This window comes from Myiozetetes cayanensis, unplaced genomic scaffold (genome assembly GCF_022539395.1).
Source record: "Myiozetetes cayanensis isolate MyiCay16 unplaced genomic scaffold, myiCay2020 scf5-8, whole genome shotgun sequence".
Classification (NCBI taxonomy): domain Eukaryota; kingdom Metazoa; phylum Chordata; class Aves; order Passeriformes; family Tyrannidae; genus Myiozetetes; species Myiozetetes cayanensis.
Window position 1 is genome coordinate 24,852,212 of NW_026087742.1, and position 21,225 is coordinate 24,873,436.

General features: G+C 50.9%; 1 protein-coding gene across 6 annotated transcripts in view; it reads right to left on the reverse strand.

The window, feature by feature from the left end:
* Positions 1 to 21,225, reverse strand: part of GPR156 (G protein-coupled receptor 156) — a 31,167-nt gene that overhangs the window by 9,246 nt on the left and 696 nt on the right. Inside the window, exons 1-9 of one of the 6 annotated variants that reach the window (XM_050332937.1) lie at positions 13,563 to 18,453; positions 13,262 to 13,465; positions 10,771 to 10,907; positions 8,421 to 8,556; positions 7,438 to 7,548; positions 6,273 to 6,398; positions 5,761 to 5,856; positions 2,756 to 2,992; positions 435 to 593 (exon numbers count right to left, since the gene is read on the reverse strand). In XM_050332937.1, coding sequence (XP_050188894.1) covers positions 435 to 593; positions 2,756 to 2,992; positions 5,761 to 5,856; positions 6,273 to 6,398; positions 7,438 to 7,548; positions 8,421 to 8,556; positions 10,771 to 10,907; positions 13,262 to 13,360 — 1,101 coding nt within the window. In that variant the 5' untranslated portion in view covers positions 13,361 to 13,465; positions 13,563 to 18,453. Of the gene's footprint in view, positions 1 to 434; positions 594 to 2,755; positions 2,993 to 5,760; positions 5,857 to 6,272; positions 6,399 to 7,437; positions 7,549 to 8,420; positions 8,557 to 9,304; positions 9,374 to 10,770; positions 10,908 to 12,585; positions 12,656 to 13,261; positions 18,454 to 21,225 lie in introns of those variants that run through there. The other 5 variants (XM_050332939.1, XM_050332941.1, XM_050332936.1 and 2 more) reach the window with 5 other exon arrangements.

Genomic DNA, 21,225 nt, shown 5'->3' on the forward strand with positions numbered 1-21,225 from the left:
CTCACCCTCCCCTGAAGCCCCCCAGATGGGGGTGTGGGAAAGGGGTCACTGGGCAGGCAGCTCTCCAAGCTGGGGTTGCTTCCACCTATGCAGTGCAGGTGAGAGAACAGGAGGCTGGGGGCTTTTCTGAGACAGAGCATCTGCCCTCTAAATCAACCAGGTTTGACCAGGCTGTGGGAACCAGGCTCCCCTGCACTTCTCCCTACAGATCTTTTTTAAACCCTCCAGATTATGCCTAAATTTTGGTGCTTTGGAGTGCAGAGTGATGTGACAGAACAAAGCAGCTCTTCCTGTCAGGAAGGAAGAGGCTGGTGAGGGATCACCCGTGCAGACAGGGGTGTAAAAAAGGGCTTCCCACCCTGGAAAGCCTTCAGCCCACAAAAGGGAAGGAGAGAAGCTGGTGTGGTTGAGGGGGGCCTGGCAGTGCCCTGTACCTCAGTGAGCAGCCGCTTCATGGAGTTCTTCTCCCCTATCAGCTGGTAGAGCTGCTCCTCGCTGTACACCGAGCGGCAGCTCCTGCTTGGGCTGCTGAAATATTTTGCCATGTGGCTCACAGTTTGGCTTTCTTCTTCAAAGGCTTTCCACTGCTTGAGCTGGGGAGCAGAAGAGGATGTTATCTGCAGAGCCCCTGCCAACACAGCGGGAGGCAGGCACAGCTCAAGCGCGAAGGAGACAAAGGGACTTGAGAGGGGGAGACAAAGGCAGGGTGTGACGGGAGAGCAGAGACCAGTGGCAAGAGATGGCTGGGCGAGGGGCTGCAGTGTCACTTGGAGCCTCCCACCCATCTGAGCCCTACCTTGTGTCTGGCTGCAGCTTTTAATGCAGAGAAGTCAGAGCCTGTCTGCACTGAAACCTCTAAGCACACTGTAAAAGCCCCCTCCCTCTTCTCCCGCCTCCTGACTCCGTGACAGACAAAGACAGTGTCACGCATGCCCCCTTATCCCTGAATCAATGGTGACAGGCTGAAAACCAGTAACGCTTAGTACCTATTTTCTCATCTAGTGTCTGCATGGAAGCCTTGTGCAGCCCAGCTCCAGCTGCTTATTGATCTCGGGTGAGCAATAGAAAAGCAAGCCCATTAGGAAAAACAAGGTAATGAATTAAAAGATCCAAGTTAAATAAAATGTTCAAGGGCCCCAGGGTCCCACAGAAAAATGGTAGAGGCAGAGCACAAGCACAGTTCATCGGCTCCTCTGCCCCCAGTTAGAGAGACCTGGCACTCGGCAAAGCATCGCCAGCAGGTTTGGTGCTTGTCAGAGGGGGATTGGATCCTTGCTCCCAAAGGCTGCTCATCTAAGGGGTTAAGACTCTGCAGTTACACTGCCTCAACTGAGGTAGGAAGGGACCTCTGGAAATCATCTAGTCCAAACACCCCGCTCAAGCAAGGTCAGATGGAGCAACCTGCCTAGGATTGTGTCCAACTGGGCCTTGATTATATCCAAGTATGGACCCCTCTAGGCAACCTGCTGCAGCGCTTTATAACTTTCACAGAAAAAACCCAACCTTTTTCTCATGTTTAAATAGAATTTCCTGTGTTTTATTCTGTGCCCATTGTCCCCTGTCCTGTCAGTGGACACCACTGAGAAGAGCCTGACTCTCTCCCTTCCCTACTCCACCCCCATCGGTATTTATATACATTACCGAGATCCCCTGAGCCCTCCCCTGCACAGATGTGTTCTTTCTTCAGCTTCACCTCTTCCTCCCTTTCTCACCTCATGTCCTTGAGCCCAAACATCCCTTCAGACATTCAACTGAGTAAACAACTGTTTCCTCTCCCTGTAACAATGGGAGCATTATTCCCAACAACATGGTGGCCAGGCATACCAGGCTGCTCCTGGAGGACAGAGGAAGCAGAAGAGCCTCACCTCACCACAAAAGGCTTCCTCAGTCATGGCAAAGCCCAGCTTCCTTCTCTAAAAGCACAGAAGAGGACAGCCTCCCCCAGGGATCACCAGCAGCAGCAGAAAAGTCTCTGAGCCTGGCAAGGCCATGTGGATGGCCCGAGCCCAGCTCCATCCCTGCCATGGGCAGAAACTTTCTGTGGGAATGGGCATGTGAGGTATGAGGAGAGGACAAGTGCATGAAGGACCGATCCCGCCACCCACACGCAGGAGGAGAAGGACACCAGCGACTGCCTCGCCTCCACCTCTGCTCTCTGTGTGGCCACCAGCTGTGGCACATTCCTGCAGGAAGGTTCTGAGTAGCAGCTCTTCAACACACCTGCACTCCTTGGAAACCTTCCAGGATTTAAAGGGGGCCTACAATAAAGCTGGAAGTGGACTTTTTACAAGGACACATAGGGATAGGACAAGGGATAATGCATTTAAACTGAAAGAGGGTAGGTTTAAATTAGATAAAAGGGAGAAATTCTCTACTATGAGTGGTGAGACACTGGAACAGGTTGCCCAAGGAAGTTGTGGAGCTCCCATCTATGGAAGTGTTCAAGGCCAGGCTGGATGGGGCTTTGAGTAATGTGTCTAGTGGAAGGTTCCCTGCTCATAGCAGGGGTGTTCGAACTACATGATCTTTAAGGTCCCTTCCAGCACAAACCCTTCTGTGATTCTATGACACTCCAGGAATTTGCTTGGGGAAGCAGAGCCACGGGGGGGAGCTTGGAAAATGAGCTGTTCAGGTGAGCCCAAACATCTGGAGAAAAAAGCAGGAAAGTGCGTGCTTTGGTCCACAAGGCTGCTGTTGTTAAACTGTGAAAATGTGCCCCTTTCCAGCCAAGTGATGGGACAGAGGTGGAAGATACCTGTGGGACAAAGATGAAGCAGTTGATCGTGGTTGTACACACAAAGATTCCTCCAGAGGTAAAACCAAACAGCAAGTTGTGCCAAGTACGGAAGAAACGATGAACTAAGCAGATAGTGCCAGCAGCCAGGAAAACGAGGTTGACCCCAACGATGAGTGTCAAGGACTGGTTGACTGGTGAGGAGCTGACGTTGTCGGTCAGACCGGCCAAGTAGGTCCCGTACAGCAGGAGAATACTCTGGAAGCAGAAAAAAGAGGTTTCCAGAGTGTGGAAAATTACTGCCTGATGGTGTCAACCCCCACCTCAAACCAAGCCCGGTGAGCTCAGATACACTCAGCGCCATCCTAATTAATGCTCTTTGATCTATAATGCAGACCTTGAGCGCGCGCTGGTGACGCCGCAGCAAACGCCCGGCACGCTGCTGCGGGCCAGAACGGGGCTGGGGAGAGAGGCCAGGAGGGAAGGTGCCCGTGGGCACCAGGAGTCCCAGCCAAGCTGTGTGAGAAGATGAGGGTCAGGTCAGCAGGTGATGCCACGGAGCAGGGGATGGCCAGGAGAGATAAGACACAAAACCCGCTCCTTGGGCAGCTGGGAGCAGGAGAAGCAAAGACAGACAGACAGACAGGTCCCTGCAGGGATGCAGCAGTGGGGTGCCATCTAGGAGCAACGACATACCTCTGAAGGAGCAGGAAGGATGTTCAGAAGACATTCAAAAGAAAAAAGCAAGAAGAAATGGAGGTTTAGACTGGAGGGAAGAGGATGTACTTGGTGCCTCTTTAAATAGCAATCCAGGAAACTACCAGGTGCAATTCTTCTCCCTTCCCTTTGCTGTTTCCTGACTCCAGCAGAAGGGAAAGGCGCTAGAGAAGTGCCCGGTACACAGAGGAACTCCCCCCCCGAGCAGATCAGTTGTTTCAGAGCAGGCTGCCTCACCACACTGGCCCTCAAGTGTTCCCTAAATGTATCTTTCCAGAGTGCTCAGGATTAAACTATCCACTAGCATGAAGCCTTCCTTCTCTATGGGACACTAGCAGGAAACACCAAGTATTTTTTGCCCACCTCCATACTGCAGGGCATGGTCTGCCTTCAGGATCATTTGGAAATACCATCTAACAAAATGCCAGCACTTGCAACGACCCAGAATACAGAGAATATGATTTAAATTATTCCTGTGCTACCTAGTAAGTGTAACTGGGTCTGCCTTAGTTTACTAGGAGTCACTGTTACTTGGGCATCAAGAAGTGCTTTGTGACCTGAGTGCAGATGTTTTTTAGACCCTTCTGGACCCCTCTGTGCTATGGCTGCTTGATGATCATAATGACCACTGCCAGAGTTAAGGTCTGGAGGGACACAGGCAAGAGAGGTTCATGTCCTCAGTCTCTGGTGAGACTCGCAACTTCAGAGCACCACAAACTCTCAGGGTGGGGTTGTGATGGTGAGACCTGCCTGGCTGGGAACTAGGCAGACGCCTGACCCTGCTTTGTAGAATCTGCCCTAGACCATAACCACAGCCACCGTGGGGCACCTCCAAATGGCCCAAAGGCAAGTCAGCTTCTAATCCCTGCGCAAGAAAAAAATCCCAGCACCAAAGTCCCATTTAAATTCATACAGTCTATCTGGGACACAGACAGCAGCACTGCCGTCTAGTAAAGTAGGACTTTCAGTAGGCACAGGACTAAGTGGTTTGTTTGTTTGTTTGTTTTAATCTTGAGCAGAGAATTTTGCTCCTAATTCCAGGCGTGTCCTTGGCAAATCAGTTCTGTTCATTGCTCTGTTCCAGTAAAACCAGGATAATACACTGAGTGGCTTCCCAAAGGGCTAAGCACATTAATGCTCTGGATGCTAAGAAGTGCTACATACACACAGAAATAAAGCCTACTCTCACATTAGTGTAAATCCAAATTAACTCCAGAGAAAGTACTAAGGAAATAATTCCACAACCCCCAGTAAGTAGAAAGGAACAGGGTCAGATACAACGCAACACTAAAAAATATTACTTGGGACTGATAGTGGGGATGTTTTATTTCAGAAAGCATTTTGTAGGAGCTGTAGGCAAAGACATCACCTGTCTAAACCCTAACACAAGATTTTGCAAGACAAAATCAGAGGTGGAGACACAGCACTGAAAACCCAGGGAATACCTATTTTCAATACCAAAGGACTTCTAAGGACAAGCTACACCGATGCCTTTGAAATGTAGAGGGGAGAAGGACTTGGCTGTGTTGTAAGGTCCCTTTCTGCTCTTTTTCCTACAATTTTGGGTAGATGGTCAGTGAGTACTATATTACAGTGAATCACAAAGGAACTGCCTGTACTGCACAGAGATGAAGCCATTACCAAAGAAAGGCTGTGATCTCACCAGCTTTGTCAACATCAGCTTTCTGAAATGTGTCCAGCTTCTGCCATACCAGAGACACATGAGACCACAGATAATTACAGCAGTAATTACACCTACATAGTTACATCGGTACAACTAACACTTATGGAATAAGAACGGCCATGTGCAGAGCTCCACCAGTGAAAGTGCACCCCGGTGGTATAATTAGGCTGATAAACATCCTGTAAAGGTAAGGGAGCAAGCACTTGTCATCAGCACCTCCTTGGTTTGGAGTCAGAGGACTCAGGACTGAGCCACAGGGTGGACCACTGCACTGGACGGCCTTCTGAGGCTTTATGGAAAGAGTGTGCTTTAGAGAACAGCAAGACATGAGTTTTAAGTGAGATAGATCAGGCACAGGGGGTTTCAGGGAGAGAAATAGAGAGACTGTATGTGCACCATGTACAGAAAAGAGATAGTGAGGAAGGGGAAAAGTGGCTTACAGGGCTTTTACCCTTTCTAAGATGGGAAGGACTGGAAATAGCAGGGCTTTTGAGATGAACAGGAGTAGCTGGAATCTGCAATAGGCCTGTAGCTTGGGAGGGCAGCAAAACAACGAATGCTGCTGAACAGTTTATGTTGTAAGACAGAGAGTTATAATGCAAGAATCAATCAAGAGGTTACTTACCTTAAACCCTAAAATGAGAACGAGCCAAAGATCGGAATAGAGCGACGCGCAGGACTGCACCCGGCTCACGGAGCAGGTCATGCCTTTGTCTGTTGCCTGGAAAGCAAGGGAAAGACTGAAGTGAAGGCTGCAGCCCGGGCACAGACAGATAGGCAGACACATCTAAGCTGGTCTTCTCTGCAAACTTCTAAAAGGATAGGCCAAAGCTGGTGCTACCAGGGGCAGAGGGTTAAAGCAAGGAAGATTTTGGCATTCTGCTGCCAACAGGGCTGGTTAAACATTTCTCTAAAGCGTGTGATCTGCACAGACCTGGAAATTCTGCAGTGGACCCTCACCTCTGTAACAGGTTGAGCAAAAACCCAACCCAGAGTGACCAGAAATTTTTCTGACTTGTTTTTCTTTCTATTGTTTTTCAAACAGCACCTCCAAATGCCTGGCCATCCACCAACTTTCTCCACAGAGTTCAGAGAGAACACAGGAAAACCCTCCACCACCCCTCCTCATCCCTTTACCCGCAGTGAGACGCTGAGGCTTCGGAAGCACTGGACTGGATCGGCAAATACCCACGTCAGGAGCAACACGGCATCTGCCAGCACCAGCACTGCCACCATCGCCAGCAACTGGAGGTCTTTGATAATCTGCAAACACACCAGAAGTAAAAATTTACTCTGGAGAGGAAATGGACACCAATGACCTCCATCCCCTTGGGTCCCTTTCTGGTTGTTTCCTTCAAGCAACATGCCTATCCTACTACTTCCCCCAGAGGGGAATTCAGTGGCTCACCTACATTAGAGTTGGCCACAGGATCTCTGCCTCCATCTCCCATAGTCTTGGAGACCTAATCAGGCTTGGGGCCAAGCATAAACCCTCCCTGATGGTGTGGATAGCAGGTACATGCTGTGACAGAAAACAGTTCTTCCAAAACAATACTATCATCCCTTATGTCCAAATCACCAGCAGAGACAAAAAGGGTAGGCAAAAAAGCTGGTAGTATTATAATTTTGAAAGTTTAACACAGATCCTGGTGCCTCAGGAATGGGACTCCTTGCTGGTACCCAGCTCCCCTGCAAACCGTCTCATCTCACCTTTAATCTGACCTACCTTTTCACCACTGTAAAGTGGCCACTGAAAGCTCAAAGTTACATGCACTGTTACATGAACAAATTTCCCATTTCCCTCCCAGCTGCTGATTCGCCTTCTTTAAGTGCTGCAGAGGAGTGCCTAGTGCTCCCTCCCTCCCTTCAAGAGATCAGATGCATCTGGGGATGGCCCTGCATCAGATGCTTTTGAGGATACCTGGTTCATTTTCATCCCACAAAAACAATCAGCCCAGCCCAGGACACAAATACTGGCATGCAGTGTAATGATGGGATGTGGCTAATGTAAAATAAGCACAAGACCTTGCTCAGTGATGGGGCTGGGACTCCACTGGGGAACAGGCAGCCTGGCAGGGTACCTGCTTACCTGTGGAGTGCAAAATCTCTTGTCTCATTGCTCAGGAATAAACGGGGGGCCCGTGCACAGCTAGGTGTGAAACTAGACCTGTGATTGTGGCATCCACCCCTGTCATGTGCCAGCTTTTATCTGCTGTTCCACACTGGTTTGGGACTTGCTGGTGTTTGCCCTCCTAGGGAAGTTTTCCCCCCTCCCTTCCCTCCTCGGGTGCTGTGTACTCACCACCCGCTTGTCCGGCACCCTTTGGGTGAACACCTTGTAGAGCCTCCAGCTTTTCCCCAGGATGGGGCCAAACACCAGGGAGGAGCCCACGCACAGCAGGCAGAGCCGCACCTGCCAGGGGTCAGAGCGAGGAGGCTGAAAGTGGGGCTCGCAGGGACACCCCACCCCCTCCCACCCAGGGGTGCAATAAAGGTGGGTGGGGACATGTCTATGGTTTTCTGGCTTCTGGAGGGTCACATCAGACATTAGAAAGCTGACCATAGGGTGAAATGAATTAAAAAGCACATATTCCTCTGTAGGCATGTCTGCTGCCTGCCTTTTCCTCCCCATCCTGAGAGACTTTCACCAGAGGACCAGGCAGGGAGAGCTAGGCAGCTTGTGAGCAGCAGGGGCGCAGTAGGTCCCAGCACCAATAAATCACTTGCTGGCACCTCCATTAATTATCCCCAGCCCAGTGGCTGAGCAGGATGCAGGGTGTGCATTCTCCCACGTCCCACTCTCCCACATGGATGCATGCCCAGCCCTCGGTCTGGCAGGGCGGCTGCCTCAGGTCAGGACGTGGGGGTTCATCACACAGGGGAGTGTTTTGATGAGGATCTGCTCTGCAGCCAAAAAACTCACCTGCAACCTCACAGCACCTGTGCTACTTCGGGCAGCGGTGGCTCTGCAGAGCATCCCATCTCCCTTCAGGCTCCCCTTCCCTACTGCACTTCCACAAGCCCAGCAGCCTGCCTGCCTGTGGGATCTCTCCCCTGGAGACCTGCTTTGAGTCCCTTCCTTGGTGCAGATGTGGTTTGCACAAACACTGAGAGCCATTCAGACAGAAAATACCTGGTTGTGTTTTGCGCATGTGAAAGCCACAGCCCGGCCGAGTGCAGGCAGCAGCGAGGTGGTGACAGGCTGTGGCTAAGAGAGAGCACGTACAAACAGGCATGTACATGTGCATGTGTGATGGTACCCATCCCAGCAAACCCCCCACTCACCTGAATAAGCTTTTCCATGGAGTCTCCAGAAGGCAGGCTCTGCTCCTGAATCCCAAAGAGGTAAGCACTCGTGTAAGTCAAGCCACTGCCCAGCAGGGTCACAATGTTGAGATTGGGGCTGGACATCTTCACGATCCTCCAGGAAACAAAGCGGGGAAGGTGGTGATGGTTACTGAGCATCAAGACCTGGCAGCACAGGGGCGAGGTCCCCTTACAGGGGTGATGATGGCCATAAGGGATGCTGACACACTGTCCACCCTCCAGCCTCTGATGCTCACAGCTGCTCAAAAAGCTCAGCCATTGCTCCATGGTGTATAACCCATCCTCTTTGCTGCCTTGCTGGAGTGCATCACTATGCTTAAAGTACTCATTTCAGTCTACCCCAACACTTCTACTGTAGAGGGCCAGAAGTGGAAAACCACACCAGCGCACCACGTGGTGACTGTCCCCAGCTTTGGGTGTGACAGCTACGAGTGCCTCCAAGAACAGGCTCTTCCCACTGCTCCTTCCTCTGAGGGGATAGTTTCACACTCAGCATAGTCTCAACTTCAGGAAGCCGCCTGCAATGTTCAGCTTACAGCCTCCCCTCTGTAATTTCATCCCATCACTCATAATCCTGTAACTGTATTCAGGGAGGGGAGAATCAACCCACTGATCTCTCATGACCTGTCACCCTTCCCCAGCAAGCCCATCAAGCAAAAGCTGTAGCTCCTGCCATCCCCCTGCATAGTTCTGCCCCTTCAATCTGCTGCCAAGTCATTGCATTTCTCTACCCTTGAGCTCCTTCCTGGCTTGCTGCCTTGCAAGGGATTCAACCTGGCCCTTTCCCTCCCTGACTTCCTCACCATGCCTCAGCCCCTGGGGAAAGATATTCATCAGCTCACCCTCAGCTGCATGCTGAAAAAGGTCTCCTTTGCCCTCCCAGGTTCAGTAGGCAGACCAGTATTTATTTACTGCAGAGCAAATAAATAACGCACATTCATTACAGCATGCCCCGAGAATATCTTCAGGGGCCTAAATAATTTGGTAATCAATTAAGGTGGCCACACTACTCAGTAAATTAAGTGCTTCAGATTGGGATGCAGGTCATGCAGCTGCTGCAGTGCAGCAGGCACAGGGCTCACAACACAAACCCTTATGGGGCAGGGCCCTCCTGACTGCACAGTGCTTGTCAGAAGCATTAAGTTCCTTAATGCAACCAGAGAATCAGTTCAGGCTGCACACAGATGCATGTCTCTGTGCAAAAAACACTGGCACATAGAGACCGATGGCTTTGCCACGTGAATCTTGGGAGAGGGATATATCTCTGGGGGAAAAAGCAGTTGAGAGACCAACAGACCAATGAAGCTGAGGAGAAAGTGGTAAGGAGGCAGGCAAGACACTCAGAATTGCTGAGGAAGGGTCAGTGCTGGCTGAGACAGTTTGAGTTATCAGGAATTGTTGAGCCTTATGCTTGGATTTATGTTGCCTTCAGGGGAGCAGGAGATTTTACATCCTCTGTGCAGACTGAAAAGCATCAAGGAAAGTCTGCACTTTACAACCAGCGTCTCTCACCAGTGAAGACCATGTTCCCCACAAATATGGGCAACCACCAAGATCAAAAAGGGGTAGCAGTGTCTTCAAAGTATGAGTGGTGGAAGTGCACTGTGGGGGAGCATGATGGCTTTGCCATGGAGCTATGCTGCTCAGAGTGAGCAAGAGCAGAGCAGTCTCAAGAGCAGACCTGAGCAGAAAAGGAGACCTGCTCTCTTTCTGCTCACTCCTGTTGATGTTTTTATTGAATGGTACCTTTGGGATGAGACTGTGTACTGCTGTCTGTGCCACGCCAGAGGGCATCCACAGAATCATAGAATCATTAAGGTTGGAAAAGACCTCCAAGATCATCAAGACCAACCTTTGACCAAACACCACCATGTGAACTAAACCATAACACCAAGTGCCACATTCAGTCATTTCTTGAACACTCCCAGGGATGGTAACTCCACTACTTCCCTGGGCAGAGCATTCCAATGCTTGACAACCTTTCAGTGAAAAAATTCTTCCTGATGTCCAACCTGAACCTCCCCTGATGCAGCTTGAGGCCATTTCATCTTGTCCTGTCTACATCTTCCTGCCTTGGGGAGGAAGGGAGCAGTCCAAACAGGACTGTCTCCATCAGTGATCAATAGTGGATGTGACGGAGAAATGTGCAACAACCCTGGCATTGGCCTTGCTTGTCCTGTGGCGTTCCTTCAGGCTCATGCCTTCCTGACACTTAGCTGGTCATCAGCTCAGAGCCTGGTCCTGAAGGAGCCTCATTCCGTGGCTCCAGCTCAGGGAGATGGTCGCAGCACAAGAAGGAAGCCCTTACCTGTTTTTCCTGAAGCGAATTGTGAAGACAAGAAAGAAGAGCGCTAGCAGGACTCCTCCAGTCAGGAACGTCCACACAACTCCCAGGAGACCAGCAGAGAAGGATGGGAAGCTCTTCCCACTGTTGTCAAAAGATGTCTGCAGGAGGCAAAAGGGGTGAGGGAGAAGGGGATATTGCTGGGGCTTCCAGTGAAGGAGGTCCCTACTCTAGCATGATCACACCCATGGGTGCTCCTCCTCAGCCACAAACCACATCTCCTCAATAAGCACCCATCCAAGACCCGCAGGCAGGGCTGGTGAGATGTGTGTAGACAGGACATGTACTCTGCCACTTGCTGAGTGCGCAGGAGGAGAGGGCAGTCCAGGAGCCCTCTTCTTACGGTCAACTAGCCAAATGCGTAATGAAGCCATACGAGTGACTCACAGACCTCAGGCAGCCCTGGCTGTGGGAGAGAGGAACATGGGCAGTGGTTCCCCACTGTCCTTCTCTGGAAAGAAACCTCTGCAGAGAGGTGTCATGGTACCCCAGCTCACAGCACTCTTCTTTGGAAAGTTAGGTAGGGCATCCTTGGCTCCTGCCCTTACCCCTCCATGCAGCAGACAACTGACCAGCCGGCTGATGTGACTGGAAGCCAGCAGCAGAGCTGCCAGTCAGCGCAGAAAACGCAGAGAAGGGAGTGTGACAGCGTTTTTCAGAGGCGTTACGCAGTGACACACCGAGCTGGGCTCCACCCGACTCCAGCCGGCTGGAAACTAACTTGGTCCCGGGCAGACATCAGCTGAGAACTGGCTTTTGAGGGACACTCCCAAAGTGGGTATAATAGAGGCACCTCTCTCCTTGCACATAAGCAACGTTATAGGTTTAAATCTCCATTTAAAGTATTCTCTATCTCCCTATTAACATAAGATGGACAAAATAATCCTATGTGAAACAAGAAACCTTTCCACTGTGGGTCTAAAATGGTCCAGTATTTTTAACAGGGTGTGCAAGCCGGGGTTCGTTCACACATACTACGTGTGTGTTACAGACTTTTTTTTTCTTAAAAAAAACATCACTTTTACTAAGGTAAAAGTGGAAGGGAGGAGAATGGGGTTTGAGCTGGGATCATACACCTCCTCACTAACTTCTCTGGTGCTAAGTCCTTTCTCAGGTATTCCAGTTGACCTGCATGCAATTTCTATGGCAGAAAACTACTTTTCCTGACAGTTGCCACTGCCCCAAACTCCCAATTCTTTCTTCAAGGCCTGAGCTGTTTCTGCTTCCAGCCTTGCTAGAAATAAATCTTCAAGGAGAAGTAAGGCAATTGTTCAGAGCCAATGCCACATCTCCCTCTTCCCCAGCCAGGCTTTATCTCCTCTGGACAAGCAAGAACAAGGCACAGCTTGGAGAATTAAAGCCAACACATAATTCTTAAAGCAAAAATGTGTCACTGCCACACGAGCACAGCTGATCCATGGGCTCCTGGCAGCTCACATGCTGGTGCCATGCTGGTTGCAGGGCAACTGCATAAGGCAAACCCCTGGCTGGGAGAGACACCCAGCCGAGAGCCAGTGCTGCTGCTGGCTGCTGTGTGCTGGGATACAGCTGCATGCACACCTCAGCCTCGCTCTGCAGCAGTGTGCAGGGATCCCTGAGGGGATACTCATATCCCTCTTGCAAACTGCTTCCTACCTCCTCTTCCCTCTCTCTAACCCCTGGGGAGTCTTTTGGCTCCCTGGGAAACAAAGACTGTACCAGATGGTGAAGATGGTCAGCCACTCAGGGATCAGAAACACCCGTATGATCTGCACCTTTCCTTTCCCAAGGAACACACACCCTCCCACCTGGCTGCTGTTTCTCTGGATGTTGATGTTACTTGAAGTTGATGGAGCGCTTTGTTTGCCGCTGAGAGGAGTAAATCCTGGTCCTAGCAGGGGGAATATTAATTGTAAGGCAGCTGCCAGAGCCAGGGGAGCCAAGCAGCTTAGTCTTCTAATTAAAGGCTCATGGTCGTGCGGGACGTGATGGAGAGCCGAGCGGGCCAAGCCTCACTGGTCCATCCAGCAGCCTCACACAGTGCCAGCTGCAACTGAGTGCATCCCAGTGTCATTTCCACTGGCTTACTGGTGTGGGGGGGTACCATTTATTACACATAATGACTTTTAATTAAATCATGCCCTATTCATATTTGAAAAGCACTGTGAAGTTGCAGAGGACAGGAAAGGTCAAGGGCAGGTGGGGTCACGTCAGGCCAATCCTAGGCAGCTGTCACACCGGCCAACATACGGGGGGTGGCTTGACATGACTTGGCAGTTGTGGATGTTTCTTCACTTTCTGGCAACTGCGAGATGTCACCTGGACTGGGCTTGTCTTGGAGGCCAACCGGCATGCTGCCTTCAGCTAGACTGGGATTACTTGTCAGCTGCATCCCCCCCTTTCCATCTCTCCACCCAAATCCACTTTAGCAGAGCAAACCTCATGCCCCAGAGCACTTCCCTGCCTCCATACGTACCACTGTTACAGTGCAGAGCTCCTGCAGTGCCCGCTGCTGCTGGCTGTCAAAACTGGAGCTGCCATCGCAGAGCTCAGAGCAGTTGAATCCCGGCTCCATAGCACATCCTCAGCTGCTATCCAGCCGTACCTTCGCCACTACTGGAAGGACGAGCGTTGGCTTTCTCCAGCGAGAAGAAACCTCCGGCATACACCGTATCTCCTCCTGTCAGCAGGGTGTAGTGAGGGGGTCTGGCAGCCCGGGGCTGAGCTCACCCAAACTGATGTGGTGCACATCCAGCCCCAGGACAGGGAGTGCCCACCTCCCGGTGTCCCGTGGGGTGTCCTCTGCGGCGAGGCGAGTCAGCATGGAACCTGGGTTCCCACGCAGCACAGTGGCATCCCGAGCACTGCTACACCAGCCTGCAAAACAATACATGTTGAGGTCACAGGGACCCCCAGCCCCTACACCCCAGCTGTGGAGCTGAAACCAGGCACCATGCAGGTTCACGCCACCCAAACTTGCTGCAGCTTTCCTCTGCCAATGCATTTTCCCACACCAGTGCAATTTCAAGGGTGCATCTTAGCAGGTACCCTCCCTACGCTGGCAGCTACTGCCAGTTTCCTGGCATGTCCCCTTCTTCCAGCAAGGAACCAGAGGTGTAGACAACAACAAACGTGTAACAAGTGTCACCACTGTTTAATAGGATCTACACCCAGGTCTGGGCAAGCAACAGGGGAAGGCACTTGAACCAAAGCATTTTGGCTGACTCGGCCTGAGTGGCAGCCTGGCTAGCTGAAGAGCTGGTTGTTTATTAAGGAGATTTAGAAGACTGACACCTCCATGTTCCCCATCCCTCCTGGTGCTCTGGCTGCCAGGTATTGTCCCCGCCTGCTCCGGCTCCCTTTGCACCACCTTTGCCTCTGTTCCCCCTTTCATTTCTCTTTTTGGTGTGGATTTTAATAGGCCTCATTACCATTTTAGACATGAGGTCATACTTGTCCTCAAGCATCCTTACTCAATTACCATTGTCACCGGTTTTAATTAGCTTCCAGTGCACGACCATAAGCAAGTCTCCTGTCGTTAGCAGCTGGGGAGGAAGCGCGATAGCTCACTCCCTACTTGCTCCTCACAACAGGTGGGAGGAAAAAAATTATCCTTACCATGCTCCTCGGGACTGCTCCCTGGCCAAGCATCCCATGTGCCCAGCCAGTGCTCCATCCTTCCCTCTTCCTACTCCTGACACTTTGATTCCCTCTCCTCGTAAGTCCTTTCTTTGGAAAAACTTCTGTCATTATGTGAGTAAAGAAAGAGTAAATTAAACAGCACAGTCACCAGGACCTGGTCTGAAACTTGATGTTCGTCATGGGGAATAATCAGGATTCAAACACCAGAAAAGCTACAGGTGCTGTTCTCAGCTCAAGCATAGACTGATTTATCAGCTTTAGAGAAGTCACTTACAAGTCCCAGCCCAAACACATCAAGGTCAACAGGCTACTTGTCCCAGATTAGCAGAGCCACCTCCAAAGCAACAATCCCAACTTCCCCGCTGGAAGAAGCCCCGATGTACCACAAGTTCAGACACCATCCTGCCTGTCCCAGAACTGCCCCCTACACACACAGTATCACACATGAGCCAGACTTAGGACTTTACACACATGGTAGAGATGTTTTTCGAGAGTGCTGATGCAACCCAGCCCCATCAAGCCTGCCCCTCTCTAGCTTGTAGCAAACTGTGGTGGTGTTTCCCCTACAGCAGGATCACCCTGTAGGGGTTTTCATGCCCTCCATGGCTCAGGCTGAGTGACTGGACAAGGGGTATGGCTGCAGGAGACATCCAGCTGCTGCAATGGATGCCAGGACTGCAGGAGTGGTAAAGGGCAGTGGAGAGAAGGAGACAGGCTCCAGCTGAACAGTTCAAAGAGAACAATGGATAGTGTTGAGGGGCTGCATGCTGTGCCTGGGGGTGGCAGTAGGAGAGGGGCACTGAACCTTTGATGCCAAGAACACCTGAAGATGAGCGCTGCCCAGCCTCCAAAGGGCTCAGCTTCTCCCCATACCCTCAGGTGGGTTTAAAGACAGCCCCCACAATTCCTTGTAACCTTCTGCCACATCAGAGAGGGAATCCACCTGCCAGGCAGACCACTACCAAGGCTGGCACGAGGCCAGCAGGCACAGCCCTCCTGCGGCTCACAAATGGAGATGTTTCCACAAGGAGCATCAATTTAGCCCTCATCCACCCAGGAGGCCACCCCTCGCTGGAGGGCAAAAGCCCCTTGGAGTCTTCCCAACCCCCACCCCACCATTCTGCAAAAGGCTCACACACAAGGTTGATAACAAGCTGAGACCAATTAACGTTCATTAGTATGCAACAAAGCAAGCACTAGTGTGGTTGTCGCTGGAAGGCAACAGGCATTTCCAGCCCAGCTCCTGCCTCTCGTGAGAGCTGGCAGGAATGCTGCTCCGTGGCCTGGAGAGGATCCAAGGGGGACCGGTGCAGTGGGGAGTCACTGACCTTCAGGGTGAAGTTGGACAATGGCTGTGGGGGCAGACAACAACACAGGTGAAAACTCCCTTCCTTAAAACGTTAGAGTCTCTTTAGGGCAGAGACCTATGGCTCTTGGGGGTTTTATGAAGACCAAAGTGCCAACCAATTCTGATGGATCGCTTCCAGAGCACAATCAGAGAACAGTTTGGGTTGGCAGGGATCTGGCAGCTCTGCTTGCCCCCTTCTGCCCTCAGTCTCTGTGGCATTACACCTGCTGGCTGGCTGGGTCATAGTGGCCAGTACTTGGTCACAGCTGAGCATCAGCATGTGTGTGGATGTGATCCAACAAGCCTCAAGTCGGTAGGAAACAACATAGACCACATGAAAAATATCAGCACCATCATCTTCTAGCATAAAAAGGAACCCCTGACTGTTAAAACCAGTATTTGGATAAAAGCAATTTGCAGTCATCTCAGTGGTTGATCTTCAGGGCTGGAAAACCTGTTTCTTTCAGATCCGTCAAGACTCAGGATTACTTATCATATAATCATTAAGGATGGAAACGACCTCTAAGATCATCAAGTCCAACAATTAACCCAGACTGCCAAGCCCACCACTAAACCATGTGGTCCTTAAGCACCACATCTACACATTTTTTGAACATTTCCAGAGATGGATATAGAATCATAGAATCATTAAGGTTGGAAAAGGCCTTCAAGATTGAGTCCAACATCTACAAATGTTGAGAAACTGCAGATTAACCCAAAAATAGCCCTCAAAAAAGATGAGGTTGATGTAATCCAAATGCACATCTTGACTCTCCTAAAGTTTCTACTTCCCTTCAAAACCTTAGCTTTGAAAAAACAGAGGAAAAAAAACTCTGAAGAAGCTGAAAAATTGGTGCAGCATGTACAGACCCAGAGCAGAACAACCTTTTCACCCTAACTGGTTCCTTTTGATCTAGTGTTGATAGAGAGACTTTTTACCAAAGAACAAGGCGACATCACTGCTCAGTGAATCAAAAAGTAAAAAACTGAAGACGTAAAATCACAGACAGCAGAACAAATGCATTCAGAAACGTGCATGAAATGGTTTTCATGAGCCCTGCAATCCCGTCCAGTCATCTCAGCCCCAACAGAGAAATGGTACATGTGCATCTCTGCAAGGAAAGAGCAGAGAACATCTGGAGAAGCACGTCTATTGAGGAGAACTTCTTGGGAAGGTGGCTGTGTGGCCAGCTGGAACCCACAGCTTTGCTGTGCGCCAAAGGCAGGGAAGAACAACCAGGGGGAAGGAGCGATGTGCAGAGGGCAAAGCCATTCCTGCCGCCTCAGGTGGGCAGCAAAAGATTTTGGCTTTTACCCATGACGGGTCTGTGCTGCTACTGCCACTGCTAGTGGGAGATGGTGATCTGGTGGTGGGGACCAGCCCCAGCTAGAACAGGACACAAGGCTACACACTTACAGTGGCAAGTCATGCGGATAACTGTCCCAGCGAGATAAACACCACGGGATGGGGTTTTGCAATTCAGAAAACACTGGCACTTCCGAGACAGGCTCCTGCTTTTCCCTTCTGCACTTCTTGTCCAACAAGATCCCTTCTTGTTTGACCTGAGAAACCTGCAATATTGCCAACCCCAAGGCGATCAAAAAAGTCACAAGCTAGACTCACTGCAACACCTCCCGCAATGAAGCTAGTTAAAAATCGGGAGTTAAAACACACAGCATATCTAAAGATTATTTTTAATTTATATTTAAAATGTCAGCATTTACATCTTCACACTTTCCCCTGCAAACACAAAAGAAAAAATAAAGAAAACCAAGAAATCCTGCTTATCATGTCATCCTAAAATGTGGGTTACAAAGCCTCAATACCCAGGAATTGTCACCCTTCTTCTCAGGGACCATCCTGTGCACTTGCTCTACCCTGCTTTTGTCCCTGGGATTTCCAGAGCCACCTCCAGGCCTCTCAGATCCCTTCACACCCGGCAGATGGAAGCTAGCTCAGTGCACAGGCACATGTCGGGGTACATCACGGGGCCCAACGGGGTCATCTTCCCACCCAGACAGTGTCCCTGCTTTGCTGTCACTTCCTGACCCACACCCAGGGTATGGGTGATAACCACGAGGAGCTGCAGGACCTGCTGCATGCAAAGGAGGGAAATGCAGGACAAGGTGCTTCTCTCTCCAGATGCATGAGGAGCTCACTGTGTGATTCTGAAACACAAAAGTTTGTGCTGACTGAAGCTAGCTGTGATTCTGAAGTCTCCTAGCAGAGATAGGATAGCACATTTTTGGATAGCACATCTCAAGATCACGAAGGCAATGATTTCTGTACGCCAATCTTACCAATCATCCCAACACTGTATGTCTGTCCACTGTGGGTCCCTTAGCTTGGGAGGATTGCACAAGGCTGGCACATTTATCTCTGTCTTTATCCTCTGACTTTTTTAATGCAGGTTAAATACCCACATGGCTCTTTTCAGTTCTGTGGTTTATGTTTTGAATTTAAAGAAACCTCCATTAAAAAAAAAAAATCATTACTTTTTGAACCACCATGCAGTCCTGTGAGGAGCTGACACACACTTCTCCCTCTGAGGAGCTGATAAGGCTTTTAACTCTCTAACCATAATTGCTATGCAATGATAGGCATGTGAGAATAGACTGGACATGCTCAAAGGAAGGAAAACTGGGAGAGAATACCAAGAGACATGGGGAGTGCGCCACAGATGAGATCAGTATGACCACAGCTGATGGGAAGGTAAGACAAATCCCTGGAGCTGCTGATGAGCAACTTTGCGCCACCCAAAGAGCAAAGCCCATCCTTGTGTCCAGCTGTAAGAGTGGCTGAGCAGCACATGGATGAAGTGAGCGTGAACCTCTAGGCTTCTGCCTCCCCAGTGTGTCTGGGAGCCCAGGGGTTTGGACCCCACTGCCCATCGTGCTGAGCTCATCCCTGTGTGGCCAGGTGGCCTGGCAGGGCTCCCTACATAGAGCCCAGTGACCACGGGAGACTGCCAGAAAGCTCCTTCCAAAAGATTTTACGCCACTGGTACCCCCCGGTGGAAGCTCACCTTTCTGCAGTCAGTGAGAGAAGCAGCGGGATGGATCTCTGCTGCAGGACAGCAGCCTCGCCACTTGGGCTAAGGCGGGTGCAGCCACATCCCCGGGGCAGGGGATGTGCCCCAAGCACTGCTCTGAGAAGCTGCAGTGCTGCTCCCATGCCCTTCCCATGCCCAAGTCTCTGCCCCGGGCTGGAGGCTGGGGTGCATAATGCCCCAGCAGCTGTGCTGCATGAACAATGAGGACAAACAGAGGTTTTTCACCACCTTGGGCAAAATCTTGGCTTTTCATTACTCCATAACTACTTCATCAATCATTTAATTTATTAGTGGGAGACCACACCTGTAGGTGCTGTTCTGTCTCTATGGGACAACCTCCCCAAGCTCCGGGCCAGGAAGATCCCCTTCCCAAGCACTAGGCATGTGGCAGATGACCTGAAAGTGGGGTGGCAGGGGCTGCCTCTCCAGAAAGGCTGCCATTTTTACTCTGAACCGTACCTTCATCATGAAGAGAAAGAAATGGCCAGGACCAGCTGCAAGAACAAACTGCGTGGCCCTCAGAAAGACGGCTCCTGCCTGCCACACTGCCAGGCACAGCTAAAGAGAAGAAATGTTGGAGGTGTACACAAATCCCCAAGCATCTGCTTCGCAGTTTGCCATCGCTGCAGCCCTGGTAGTTGCTGCAAGGCAAGCAGAAAGCCCCCATCTATGGGGCTGGTCAATCCTGAATCCCTGCCAGGGGATCACACCCGCATCACACTTACCCACCGGGACACTGATTCAAGGCACTGTAACAGTGTCCTGGTGCACCACTGACAGGTCTCACAGCCTAGGATCTCTTCCCATCCTCATTGCCTCTGTTGCCTTTATGGTCCTCCCCTGCTTCCATCCACCTGCATACACGGCTTCTTTCATAAAACTGCCTTTCCCCAGGCCATTCCCATCAAATGCTGCTCCTTTGTGTTTGGTGCATGTGCCCCAGTACGCTGCTCCAAGACACACACAGCCCCAAGCACTGCTGCCGGTGGCTCCAACATTCCTTGCTCCCATCAGCTCCCTCTGCCTTTGGGGTGTTCACAGCAGCTCAACAAACGGCAGCATGCTAAGCAGCTTTACGGGAAGGTGTAGCCTGCAATTTTTTTTTCCTCTTAACTGTACCATCTTTAGAGAGCCACCATGAAAAAGAGGTAAAAAAGCCTGATGATTTAGTACTTTGATTTACAAGACAGATCTGCCTTGTGGTTGAGGTGTGTATGACTTAATTAAAAAGCAGAGGCTCACCGCCACTGAAGCTGTTCACTGCCGAGCTATCAAATGTAGAGGGGGAAGAGGCCTCAGAAGGAATATTTTCATAAAGTAATGTTTCAGATTAAGCATATGCCTTCAAGAGCTCTCCCTTTCCAAAGCTGGTAGAAAGCTACAGCTGCTCCTTCGTGCAATCACATGCCATCTCCTCACAGCCTTCACAGCACCAGCACACCTGTGTTTTCACAAACAGGGTTAGGATGGCCAGGTTGCAAAGCTGGACAGCCCCAAGCATGGGGACAGCTGCTAGTCCTTACAAGATCTGCATGTTTTTTCTCTGTTTGTTTTTTTTTTCCTTTTAAATTTGGCAGGATTTTGGAAATCAAGTGACATATTTAGTCCTTAAAGAGGCAGTAAAACGGAGCACTACAGCTCTTTCGCCTTACCCCTGCTGACCAAGCAGCAGGGAGTATTTTCCCCAGGAGACAGATTTGACTTAAGGCTCTGAAAGCCAGAGATGTCCACTGCTCATCTGGCTCACCTCCCAGGTACTGCAGGCTGCCAAACTGCACCCAGTGGTCCCCTGCTCAGGCTTCTCATCTCTTTGCTGGGCAAAACAAGCACCTCATCAGGGGGCAGGGCCACATCAAGGTTTCCACGAGGTCTGCCAGCCAGGACCCCCTGCAGACAGCGGTGAGGCTTGCTCAGGGGTGGAGAGGTGCAGCTCCAGAATTGGGGGCACACCCAAACCTATCTGGAAAGTGCTACTCGTAAACTGTGTCAGCACAGGGGTCTGCAATAAGAGAGGCATATGCAATGCCCCGGCACCAGGCGAGTGAGGCTATGTGGCAGCTATATCAAGGATGCATCAGAAACGCCAGCTGCAACTCAACACTGGCAGCTCCCGGTTACCAGGGATCCGGTTCCCCTGGCTTCCTTCCTGCCCCTCTCAGGCTGCAGAGCACCTGTGGGGAAGTGGAAAATCCAGGTCTGGGTTGGGGCTCCATGAGCCGCCCCCCCCGAGAGGTGACCAAGCCCTTGGGAGCTGCGTGATGCCCAGCTCTGGCAGCCAAGGAGAAGCAAACGTGCTGGATCCTGGAGTGTTTCCCGGGGTTCTCTTCCTGCTAGCAAGCAGGGGCAGCATCGTCAATCCAGTACAGAAAGGGCACACGGGTCCCTCTCGCTCCCCCT